This window comes from Urocampus carinirostris, chromosome 12 (genome assembly GCF_059441175.1).
Source record: "Urocampus carinirostris isolate Australia breed hairy pipefish chromosome 12, RoL_Ucar_1.0, whole genome shotgun sequence".
Taxonomy (NCBI): domain Eukaryota; kingdom Metazoa; phylum Chordata; class Actinopteri; order Syngnathiformes; family Syngnathidae; genus Urocampus; species Urocampus carinirostris.
The window spans coordinates 8,202,895-8,215,768 of NC_142360.1; the positions used below are offsets into that span (position 1 = coordinate 8,202,895).

The 12,874-nt window shown below is 40.6% G+C and overlaps 1 protein-coding gene and 1 pseudogene across 1 annotated transcript in view; one reads left to right on the forward strand and one right to left on the reverse strand.

Moving 5' to 3' along the window:
- slc9a7 (solute carrier family 9 member 7) overlaps positions 1 to 12,874 on the forward strand; it is a 67,467-nt gene that overhangs the window by 18,886 nt on the left and 35,707 nt on the right. Inside the window, exons 3-11 of the mRNA XM_088349868.1 lie at positions 2,649 to 2,854; positions 2,935 to 3,012; positions 4,674 to 4,750; positions 4,964 to 5,076; positions 6,720 to 6,825; positions 8,167 to 8,308; positions 8,440 to 8,545; positions 11,298 to 11,386; positions 11,778 to 11,891. Of these exons, the coding sequence (XP_088205994.1) occupies positions 2,649 to 2,854; positions 2,935 to 3,012; positions 4,674 to 4,750; positions 4,964 to 5,076; positions 6,720 to 6,825; positions 8,167 to 8,308; positions 8,440 to 8,545; positions 11,298 to 11,386; positions 11,778 to 11,891 (1,031 nt within the window). The remainder of the gene's footprint in view (positions 1 to 2,648; positions 2,855 to 2,934; positions 3,013 to 4,673; positions 4,751 to 4,963; positions 5,077 to 6,719; positions 6,826 to 8,166; positions 8,309 to 8,439; positions 8,546 to 11,297; positions 11,387 to 11,777; positions 11,892 to 12,874) is intronic.
- Positions 3,711 to 3,830, reverse strand: LOC148354847 (U2 spliceosomal RNA; annotated as a pseudogene).

Below are 12,874 nucleotides of genomic sequence, written 5' to 3' on the forward strand. Positions count from 1 at the left end.
ACGATCTACTCTTCCGCCCCGGCCACCGACTTACCTGCTACGTTTCGCCACGCGTTTTCACCACGGAGTTGCCATATCGTCCCAAGAGGCTTTCCACTGCCAAGGCTCGACGTCCCAAGCCTGCTCCACCGAATCTTGTCACAATAAAGCCTTTAACTGACGCTATTGGATCCGAGTCCTTGTTCTGTTCCATGACAGGATAATGGATAATGAATAACGAAGATAGAACAATAACCCTTAAAAACCCCAAACCCCTACTGCCTTGATACAGGCACTGTTTAGAAACAAACCCTTAACTACATAATGCTATTTAAACCTTATTAACTCTTCTGTGTACTATATTTGCCGTGTACTTTCTTTTTTCTCGTGTTATAATATGGTCACCTGAGGCTTATAGCTCGATGCAGTTTAGCGTGCAGTCAGGAGAGGAAGGTGTTGACATAGACATAGAAAATAAAAAATACACTAAATTGTTATATTTATCTAGTATTTAAGTCGTTTCTTATTTAACTTTACAATTCGGGAATTTTCTTTTTCAGAATTGCTGAAATTTCACATTATATTATGAATATTATAAATACAATTAGTGTATGACATATTACCTTGCTGAACGTCTGCAGATGCTTTTGCCTCACGGCCAAGGGCGATAGTGAGACCAATGATTCTGATTTGGCGCACATCTCAGACCTTAGCCATAGAATTACCGTATTTTCACGACTATTATGTGCACCGGGTTGTAAGGCGCACCCCCCGAAAATATTTTTTGTCTTATATTTTCTATACCTAAGGCGCACCGGACTATAAGGCGCTACAGTGGGAACGTCAACAAAACAGATAGTTCAGTCAAACATATTAACCCCTTAAATTCTGACGGCCCGCAAAGAAGCAAATACGTGTATCAGACACGTACGGGCATGGTGTCTATACGGTTAAACTCTTGGGATTCAAGAAACTCCAACCATTTCTTAATGTCTGTTTTCTTTTTCACTTGCAACTGTGTGGACAGCGAATTAAGAATTTCATTGTGCAGGGAAATGTTCTTTACTGTACATATGACAAACACTTTGAATTTAATTGAACTTAAAAATGGACTCATCACAGAAACATCAAGATCAGTCTGAAACAAGATACTGGGAAAATATAAAGCGGGGGTATCTCACCAAAGTCGTCTTGCAGCCATCACATTCAATAATAATACGCAACTATGGTCCTCTTACATCTGTGAGTGTAGTAAATCTAACCGTGTAAAATATTTACATACTCCCAAAACACGCAATAATGCTGACAAATCAAAGAAAAAAATTCGCCGCGAGGCATCCCTGCATCAATGGATGTTGCTTGTTGCTAGCTGTCTGTTTAGCCCCATAATTCCTTTTTACAAATACAGACTACAGTCGTAAAAAATGATTTCTCCATACTGTAGAGAGCAACCTAATGTGTGATTCATATTCATCTTTTTCTGTCAATCGCAGGCTTTGTTTTGCCCCCCTTTAGCCTATGCGAGCCTGTAAATGCTAAAAAAGACCCGCCTCCTTTACCTCCGGCTAACTTTAGCCAATAGTGACCAATTCAAATGATGATTGACACATCGGTTAGGAAACTAAACGCCCAGCACACACCGCGGACTACTTTGCCTACGGTGGAAAATCTAGTCAGCGGCTGTTTGCCTTAATTGCGCGACCTTGCGACTCATTACTGATCCATATATAAGGCTCACTGTATTATAAGGCGGATGGTCAGCTTTTGAAAAAATAAGTAAGGCTATTAAGTGCTCCTTGTAGTCGTGTAATTATGGTAATTATAGTATTAAAATGCTAAAAGCAATTCAAGCATCTAGTTACCTATCTCTTGATACATTTATTAAAAAAGACTTAATTTACGTGTTAAGGTAAGACAATAAAACTTTTTTTAATGCTACTGTTTGTATATTGCTTTTTTTTGCCTTGCAAATTAAATGAAGAATATGATGAAGGTTGGGCAGCACGGCAGCGCAGTGGTTAGCGCATGTGCGGCACAGTTCATGTCTTGGGAACCTCCTGCGTGGGTTCAAATCCAGCTCCAGACTTCCTGTGCGGAGTTTGTATGTTCTCCCCGTGCTTGCGTGGGTTTCCTCCGGGCACTCCGGTTTCCTCCCACATTCCAAAAACATGCATTTCAGGTGAATTGGCCGATCCAAATTGTCCCTAGGTGTGAATGAGCGAGTGAGTTGTCTGTCCCTGTGTGCCCTGCAATTGGCTGGCAACCAGTTCAGGGTGTCCCCTGCCCACTGCCCGATGATTGCTGGGATGGGCTCCAGCACCCCCGCGACCCTACTGAGGATAAGCGGTGTAGCTAATGAGATGAGATGATGAAGGTTCATTTATTTGTAAATCTGACTGCCTCACCATACACAAACATCACCTGCGTCTCTGTTTTGTACTGTATGCACAAAATGTTTTTTCCTTTACAAAAGTGATCAGTGTGGCTTATGATAGGTGCACCTTATAGTCCAGAATTTATGGTACTTTTCCCTTAGTTGGATGGAACCGTCAGTTTCAAGTTAGATTTTGTAAATTGTGTTTGGTTTGGATAGAAGATATCGGTTTCCAACAGGATTTTTTTTTTAGCTTTCGATAGTTAGCACACCCTCCTTTGCATCCCTCTTGTAGGCCTGCTGGTGGGCGTCATCTTGCGTTACGGCATTCCTGCCACCAGCTACCATGACAAGAGCCCACCCAGCTGCGGGTTGACTAAGGGGCCCGCTGGCAGCAGCTTATTGCTCAACATCAGCGGCAAGTTTTTCGAGTACACGCTCAAGGGCGAGATCGACTCCAGAGATATCCACAACGTGGAGCAGAACGACATGCTGCGCAAGGTGACCCCGTGGCAAAAAGAAATAAACTGAAGCAGAATGTCCTCTTCTGAACCCCGACATTCTCGCTGTCTTTTTGAAAGGTGACTTTCGACCCGGAAGTTTTCTTCAACATCTTGCTGCCGCCCATCATTTTCCATGCTGGCTACAGCCTGAAGAAGGTGAGATAAAACACTTCACTTGCACATAAGAATACTGTTCATGCGGTTCAAAATCCGCAAACAAGTGGCAATGATGTAAAACAGTGCATAATAGTCAAAATATAGAACAGGCATCCAATGTAACAGTAGAATAATAATATAATAATAATAATAATTTCCTTGTATTGTCATTCTGTGTAACAATGTACACAGAACGAAATGTCGATTGCACCTGACCCGTTGTAGCGAGCCGATGCAGCCGCAGCCAACAGAGGGCGCCGCCGACCACTTTTTAAGTCTTAGGAATGACTCGGCGAACCACCGACCTCCCAGTCTCAAAGCGGGCGCCTTACCATCTAGGCTACTGAGCTGGTATATATACTTATCAACGAAGTTACGGTTACAATCTCAAATTTCAAACCTTACATAGTGAAGGTTGCTTCGGGTTGCGATGGTTAACGGTTATGATGTGACTGTTTTGATGTTACATTTTACTGTCATCATGATTATTAGCTGTCATGTTATGCCATGATATTTACATGGTGATAGTTGAATGGGGTTTGGGGTTTTTAAGGGTTATTGATCTATCTTCGTTATTCATTATCCATTATCCGTTATCGGTCAGTTCATTATACGCTACAAAGCCTAGGAGCCGGGACACTTACTCTCAGCCAAAAGGCTAAGCTAAGGTCCTAGCCCTATAGCCTTGTTGCGATCATTGCGAATGCAACGTTCCCGGAGGTACTGCAATACCGGGCCGATGCGTGGAGTGGACAGAGCAAGCTCTTATTCCATCTCCGGATTGCAAAAATCAAAGGTCATGGCAAAGGCCAAGCTAAGGACTGACATAGCATCAAAGCCACAGTCCAAAAACAAGGCCAAGCTAAGGGCCTAGCATCAAAGGCGTCAAATCCTGTAGTGAAGTTATAGTGATGTCACACTCTCACAGATCTTTAGGGACAGTCACAGCGTGATGCTCATCCTGTACTTTGACATTGAATTGTCACATTTACATACCACTAATGTTGCGTCATAATGGTTATATAGTGACCGCAACAATGTCTATGTTACATCGTGATGATTTCATAGCCACATCGTTACAGTCACTTTGTGTTTATTTTACCTTTAATCCTTCCGTCTTATGAAAAAGAACGTTGTGATGCACTTTTTCACATGTTTTTCTTGGGTTTAGATGGCTAGGATTTTGGCTTAGCCTCTTGGCTAGGAGCAAGTGTCTCGGCCTGTTGGCTTTGAAGTGTATCATGATTTGACTGGATAATGGATAATGAAAAATGGACAATAAACTTATAATAAACTTATAAACGGTCCCTTTTTACTTGACCATATTGATAACAAAACAAGGAAAAACACGTTACTATTAAATTTATCATCACAATGTAACCCCTTTAAATTCTTTGCATGAATGGTTGACAGTGTTATAGGTCACATACAGACGTGTTGCTGTTTGATCAAAAACTTGTCAGTTCGGTCCATCATGTTTGTACACTCGCAAACACACAAACACAGGCAGAAAACACACACTCAAATACGAGGACGCAGGGTCATGTAGCACTTGCTGACAATCTGGTTGCACATCCGGCACTCATATCCTGCATGTAAACAGAAGAATACTTTCCCTGACTAAGCATTTTTCTTCTTCTCGTTTTCAACCCCATCACCAGAGACACTTTTTCAGGAATCTGGGCTCTATTCTCACCTACGCTTTCCTGGGCACCGCTGTATCCTGTTTTGTGATTGGGTGAGAGTCCATGAGGGTTGTTTTTTTAATATATATATGATATGAGTTATACTACACCTGCAATTACATAAATAATAAATTAGAGTCTCTTTAGTTCACGTTTGTCTTATTTTTTTGATATTTTATATAACCACTACGGACCTTTTCTCCTTTGTATGTTGTAGCACAACACTCAAGGCACCCTCTTGTAAATATTTCGGGTTTCTATTGCAGGAATCTGATGTACGGCGTGGTTAAGCTCATGCAAGTGATCGGTCAACTCAGTGACAAGTTCTACTACACAGACTGTCTTTTCTTCGGCGCCATCATCTCCGCCACTGACCCAGGTAGCTTGAATATTCTGTTTCTTTGTGAAAGAAAAATCACATCGAGTTGCATCAATGGTAATTGAATTCATCCATTCATCCATCCATTATCTGCACCGCTTATCCTCAGTAGGGTTGCGGGGGTGCTGGAGCCCATCCCAGCTAGCTTCGGGCAGTGGGCAGGGGACAACCTAAACTGGTTGCCATCCAGTCGCAGGGCAAAAAGAGACAGACAACTTGCTCGCTCATTCACACCTAGGGACAATTTGGACGGGCCAATTAACCTGACATGCATGTTTTTGGAATGTGGGAGGAAACCGGAGTGCCCGGAGGAAACCCACGCAAGCACGGGGAGAACATGCAAACTCACAGGAAGCTTCGATCTCATGTATATGTGATGGGGTGTGCCTCCAACTTTGGCTCCTGCAGCACCACAACGCTGTTGGGTTTCATGCACAGATGACAAATGCCAGGTGGGATACAGATGTTTTGTCTTTTATATTTACGACTGGAACACTGGAAATACAGTATGACAAAGCAGGCAGTGTTGGATGAGTTAGTCGTCAGTTAAATCACAATACATGCAGTCGGGTGAACCCACAGGTAGCTACTAGCGCCAAGTCAAAATATATTTGTATAGCCTTTAATCACAAAATGTCTAAAAGGACTGCACAGATTAGAATTACACCATCCCCTGAACATGAGTAAAATAAGAAACCTTGTGAAGTGGGGGCACAACTGCTAATCCTCCTTCCAGGATGACCAGCGTGCAATAGATTTTGCATTGGGTAACAAATCATAAAACATAGTGAACATAAAAGAAAAACACAGGAGGGGTGTTAAAATTTGTCTAGAACGACGGCGACGACACCTGGAGCCTATAAAAATTGTCCCAAAAAGTCCATGACGAACGTCGCAGCTACCAATCTCTGCTGGCCGGTCCATGCAGACGTTGAAATGCTTCAGGTCCAGACGTTGGTCTGCTGACTCACCTCGAAACGTCCTTCTACTGTCATGAGCCGGAACAGGATCAGGACCCAAATACTTGACGTTTCTCACACAAGCCTTTAATTTTACAGGAAATGGGGAGTCATGCACCTTAGGCAGCAGTCTGGCATGGAATGATAGGAAGCCAGAGGCCGACGAGATCGATACCAATTGCCCGAGCAGATATCGGACAGATGGGGTCGATACCGGACAGGAAGGGACAGACAGGATTGATATCAAAACAGGATATTCAAAATAAAGAAGACAAACTAGACGGGAGTGAAACTGGAAACCGATATTAAACAGGACAAAATAAATGAGAACAATACCGGACAGGAAATACCAACATTTGTAGGTCACAACTGTTCCAGTGCATCACTTCTTTTTTTTTGGTTTGAACAAATTTATTGACACTAAAAACAGAAAACAATCATGACAATCTCAACAGCAATTAAGCACATTCACAATATTATATTCCAATATTACGTTTTTAACAGCAAACACAAAGTGAGGTTTGAACAAACCTTCTCGAAAATCAAACATATTCACAATTTCATTATATAACATCTCTGTTAGTGTCAATAGATCCGCCATGATTTAGTATTTCATCAAACAACCCCATTACACAGACTTGTATGCTTGATGTTGAAGTGTTTTTTTTCTTTCAATGTTTGAAGTGACGGTGTTGGCCATCTTCAACGAGCTGCATGCGGATGGCGACCTCTACGCTCTTTTGTTCGGAGAGAGCGTCATGAACGACGCCGTAGCCATAGTGTTGTCTTCGTGAGTTATTTATTTCGCAAACCTTTTGCACTAATCAGTACTTCGAAAAATACAAAGCTGCAGTATTGTGAAGAACCGGAACAGGATCAGGACCCAAACACGTAACGTTTCTCACACAAGCCTTTTATTTCATGAGAAATGGGGAGTCATGCACGTTTGGCAGCAGTCTGGCGTGAAATGATAGGAAGCCAGAGGCCGACAAGATCGATACCTATTGCCCGAGTAGATAACGGACAGATAGGGTCGATACCGGGCAGAACAGACAGGATTGATAATGAAACTGAATGAAAATAAACGGGAACAATACCGGACAGGAAATACCAACAGGAAACAGGACTGAGTCAGAATGAGCCGCAGCTGGCGCCACACGGGCGGGGCAAATTGGGCGCCATGACGACCGTAACAAGTATTGCAAAAAAAAACATCTTGGCAGGAATGTTTCTATTTTTCAAAACTATCTGCTAACAGTACTACTTCTTCTTTTTCCTTTATTTTTTTTCCATATATTTTTTACTTTTCAAACAATTTATTTTATATTACGGAGTGTGCATTTGAAATCCCAAATATGTCCTGGCAGAATAGGTTTGCTAAATTTGACACCAAATTAAAATACTGTACGTAGATACTTAACCATTAGAATAATACTGTATTGAATATTGAGATTTAGCAAATAGTAAATCCAACCTTACTTTAATATTATTCTAAAATGGTTTTAAAATAAACATACTTTCCAGCAAACAATTTAAAAAAGATGAAAACCGTACAAAAATGTAAAAAATAAGTGACTACGACAGAAAAAACAACAACATTTAGTCATAAGTGTCAAAGTCATAGTGTATATATATATATATATATATATATATATATATATATATATATATATATATATATATATATATATATATATATATATATATATATATATATATATATACCCCGCGACCCTAATGAGGATAAGCAGTACGGCTGATGAGATGAGAGATGATATATATATATATATATATATATATATATATATATATATATATATATATATATATGTGTGTGTGTGTGTATATGTATATGCAATTAAATAAATTAAAAGCAGTAAAAGAAAAAAAACTAATTTTTTTAAACCAATAACAGACGTGCAGGAATAAAAAAGAAATGGTCACCAAAACTTGAGCCAAGCTTCTTTGTATTGCAAGAGACCCTCGGTCCTCTGGCTCCCTCTAACGGTAAATACTCATAACTCGCTATGTCTTTTCTGCCCATTGAACTACCGTTGAATGATGAGTACATTAGGCGAAATAAAAAAATAACACAAATGATTATAATTTGTTTCCTGCTTGTTTCCCCCAGCTCCATTATGGCCTACCAGCCACGAGGAACCAACACGCATACGTTTGACGCCTCGGCCTTCTTCACGTCCGTGGGTGTTTTCTTGGGAATTTTCAGCGGCTCTTTTATGATGGGCGCTGCAACGGGGGTGGTGACCGCTCTCATATCCTTTTTTTGTGAATATTTGAAAAACGGGCTGCAAAACTCAAAGGCAAGGTCTTCAACGTCTTATGGTATGGTTGGCAAAATGAAATGCTGGTGGAGAGGCTCTTTAACTGCAATTGTGGTGTGTACGTGACCAAGTTTACCAAGCTGCACTCCTTCCCCCTCCTGGAGACGGGGCTGTTCTTCCTGATGTCCTGGAGCACTTTCCTGCTGGCTGAGGCTTGTGGCTTCACAGGTGAAGAAACATTTTACAGTTCGCTCTTTGGGATCCCACAACATTTTGTGTACATCTAACAAATAAGACTAACACCACACTAAACGTTCTCTATACTTACCAAGACAAGTGTCTTTCAAGAAAACCTTAGCAGTAAGTTAACATGAGTTTATCGTTAGCATAGCGTTAGGTCAGCATTAGCTTAGCGTTAGCCGTGCAGCTATACGTAACATATTAAACTAACACCACATAACCACTACAATGTTCCCGAAACCTGAAAAGACCAAAGTCTATGTAGACAATCTCAGCTTCAGCATTTTGTTCACTTTGTTAGCTTTGTAGTGTCCTAATTCTATTGTTTTAGTATTGATGTTATGCAACAGCACCCTGTATAGCTGGGTCGGTAACCTTTTTGATCCGGGCAGCAGTAGCTCAGGAGGTAGAGCGCTTGTCTGGGGATCATGAGATCCCAGGTACGAATCCCGGCTCCTCCGTGTTACATGTCGAAGTGTCCTTGGGTAAGACACTGAACCCCTAATGCCCCCAATAAGCAGGTCAGCGCCTTACATGGCCTCACGGCCGCTATTGGGAAATGTGAAGCACACTGTAAAGCGCTTTGGGAAGTCATTGACTTGAAAAGCACTATATAAATGCAGATCATTTCATTTCATTTCAATGAGCCATAATAGGTAAATATTATATATCTTTTTGAGAGAGCGACGCCATATATTTTAAGACACATTTTAGCATAACCGTCAAATTCCAGACAAAATCTGTATGTTAAAGACCCCTGCCGTATCGGACCAAATCAAAGCAATACAAATCTAAAATCTGGTACAAGCAGGGTTGGGTAGGGTTACTTTAGCTTTATTACTTTCAATTACTTTCGGATTACTCCAATACCAAATATGCTAATAAAAGACAAAATAAACTAAATATGTATAAAATGATGACTCACAACACGTGGTAAGCTTTCTCTCCTGGCTTTGATCACTTTGATCTCCGGCAAAACTAACATAAAATGCGACAGAAACAAAATGAAAATAAATCCAAACAGCTTGCTAACATCATTTTTGCCGTTCCATGTATTCCGTTACTCCCCAAGCCTGCACAAAATGTAGTCATTTTATTCGTATTTAGTTTCTTTTGTCTTTTATTAGCATATTTGGTATTGGAGTAATCCAAAAGTAATTGAAAGTAATCCAGTTAAAGTAACCCTACCCAACCCTGGGTACAAGGTCAAAATGAATAACTCATCTTAATATCCTATTATTATTAGGTCATAAATTCGACACGAACAGCATATATCAATTAATAAGTCAAGTCATGTTTATTTGAATAGCCCTTAATCACAAAGGGTCTCAAAGGGCTGCACAGACCAAAGACTATTGCAAACTATTATTAGGATAGCTAAAATCGGGGTAATGTGATCAAACCTTCTTATCTTAGTTAAAAGCCTCGCTGCAGCATTTTGTCCCAGCCGAAGGCTCTTGATTTTGGACTTCGGGAGACCGGAGAGTAGTGCATTACAGTAATCGAGACGGGAAGTAACAAACGCGTGAATTCTAATCTCCGCATCCGACTGAGACAGCATAGGGCGAATTTTAGCAATGTTGCGAAGATGGAAGAAAGCGGTTCTAGTAATATTCTTCACGTGTGTTTGAAGGGAAAGATTAGGGTCAAATATGACACCTAAATTTTGACTGAGTCACTCCGGATGATATTACATTTGTCAATGTTCATAGCAGTTTGTGAGAACAAGTCACGGCATTTAGATGGACCAATAACTAACATTACGGTCTTTTTAGAGTTAAGGCGCAAGAAGTTGAGTGACATCCATTCTTTTATGTCAGTGAGGCAGGCTTCCATATTTCCACAGTTTAGTGTGGCAGATTCCTCCATCGGAAGATATAGTTGAGTGTCATCTGCGTAGCAATGGAAACTGATATTATACTTGCGAATAATGGAATCATGTAAATGCTGAAAAGAAGGGGGTCAAGTTAATAACTAACTGAGATCCTTACTAATAACATAATGATGTTATTAGTAAGGATCTCAGTGACGTGTGGTGAGGTTCATGTCTAGGCACAAACAGATTCTTAAACAAACGAATGTGTTATTTCATTCATAATTTGATGAGTAGGGCAAAAATACAAAATATAAACTGTAGCATGGAAAAAAGGTTTCTTTTCTCAGTTTGAATTATAAATTGTATCTAGGCAGTGCTCCTTTTGACTCCATAATGCATAATAGTCCATGTCATGAGAAAAAATTCTGAATGGTTTGACTTGCTGTTAGTTTGCTAATACCATCTTTGATTCTATTGTTTGGGGCTGAGATGTGCACAAAATTAGAATCCCTTGTCTCGCTAATGACCTCTGCCACGAGGCAAGAGAATTGCGTGCCTCACTCTGCATCTGGAGACACTCAGCACAGCAATATATTACATACCAATTGATTTAATAATATTGATATTGTAATGTGAAAATTCAGCAATTTTAAAAAAGAAAATCCAAACATCGTGAAATTAAATGAGAAAGAACTTTAACGTGGATTAAATATGACCATTTAATATATTTTACATTTTAAATTACCTTTATTACTGTTAAGGCATAGGATAGAAAGATGTGCAGAGGTCCAGGTCAAATCTGACTTGTACTCGGGTCATAGACCATTTTGCCACAAATCACACAGAGTCAGACTAGAAATGAATTTTTTCATGAAGCTTTTTTCAATTTGTCCGGCCGATCTCCAACTATCCCATTTTTTGCAGGCGTGGTGTCTGTGCTTTTCTGCGGCATCACACAGGCTCACTACACCTACAACAACCTCTCCGTGGAGTCTACCAAGCGTACGAAGCAGGTAAATATAACCCTTCATTTATTTTTTTAAGGTGGACAATCCATGCCCAAACATCCATCTGTGGAGAGCATTCCCGTGCCAGATGGCTCAACGATCTGCCTGCTGTGACCTTAATCACCACCAATCGTCTGACAGGACACTGCTCCTGACTGCGACCATTCTGCCTGTTAAATCATTGTCGATGGATTACATTCACAACCTAATCGTATTTTTTCCAACAAGGGATACAATAGCAATTTAATATATTAGCATTGCAGGGGTCACGATATAAGGTACATGTCCAATCCGATGAATTTGTCGTATTAAAAGAATTAGAGATTGTGGACCCTTATAGATAGTTTGTATACATGTAGGGATTGTTTTGTGATTTGTGTTCTGGCTATTCTTACAGCTCTTTGAGGTGCTTCACTTCCTGGCTGAGAACTTTATCTTCTCCTACATGGGCTTGGCTCTGTTCACCTTCCAGAACCACATCTTCAGCCCCATCTTTATCACGGGTGCTTTTGTATCCTTACAGCCGCTATGTTCCAATTAAATACTTCACCCAACTACCCCCCTGAAAAAAAGGGGAATTCTCAAGAAAGCTATGTTGAAGTCAAGGACTTTGGGGCGGATGTGGCGCACGAGAAAGTTCTGCAGCCCCTGAAATTATTTTGATTTACTCTAGTATTAAACACCTAAAATCGTGTATTTTTTTACTTAATTACTTCTCCCTGAAGAAAGTTATTTTTGCTTAATAGATGTTTGCACTATATTGTATTTAATCCAATTCATATTAAACAATAGTTGTGTCAATGACAAAAAATTGCTATTATTGTCAGAACCCGAACGGAAACAGGACCCACTTGCGTGACATTTACCACAAGTTTTGTTGAAAGAGAGAGGAAAGTCGATCCGGTGTTCGCTGGGCGCGGTAAGCATGCCGCTTTCGTACTCGGATTGTTATCCGAACACGGAAGTGGATCTTCCGTAGCGAGCGATGGCGGTGTCAGGGTGGGAAAACTCGTCGGTAGACTGGGAGAGCAAGACATCGTCTGGGTCGGAAACGATTTGTAAGCCAGAACGGGAGAGTAGACGTAGTCGGGATCAAAACTGGTCACAGCCGGAGACAAACGGGAGCAAAAACAAGACAGGCGAGAGTCAGGGTCAAAAAAGGGCTTGCCTTATACACAGAGATTCGCAGATGGACTGACAAAAGGAGAGTGACCAGACTGGGTTTAAATAGCAGGGAAGCCAATCTGTCATCGAGCCGCAGTTGGCGGCACACAGGCAGGGCCAATTGGGCGCCATGGCAACGTGACAATTATTATTACGTTTTTAGGTAAAATTACCTCACTTAGAAACTAGACGCTACTGATGGTGCCTGAATCAAACCAGTTTCTTTCATTTAATGAACGTGTTTTGAGAATTTTTATACAAAATAAATTCATCTTTTTTACTAGTTGAGGATTGAAGATTATTGCTATAAGTCATAAGAAAATATCGATT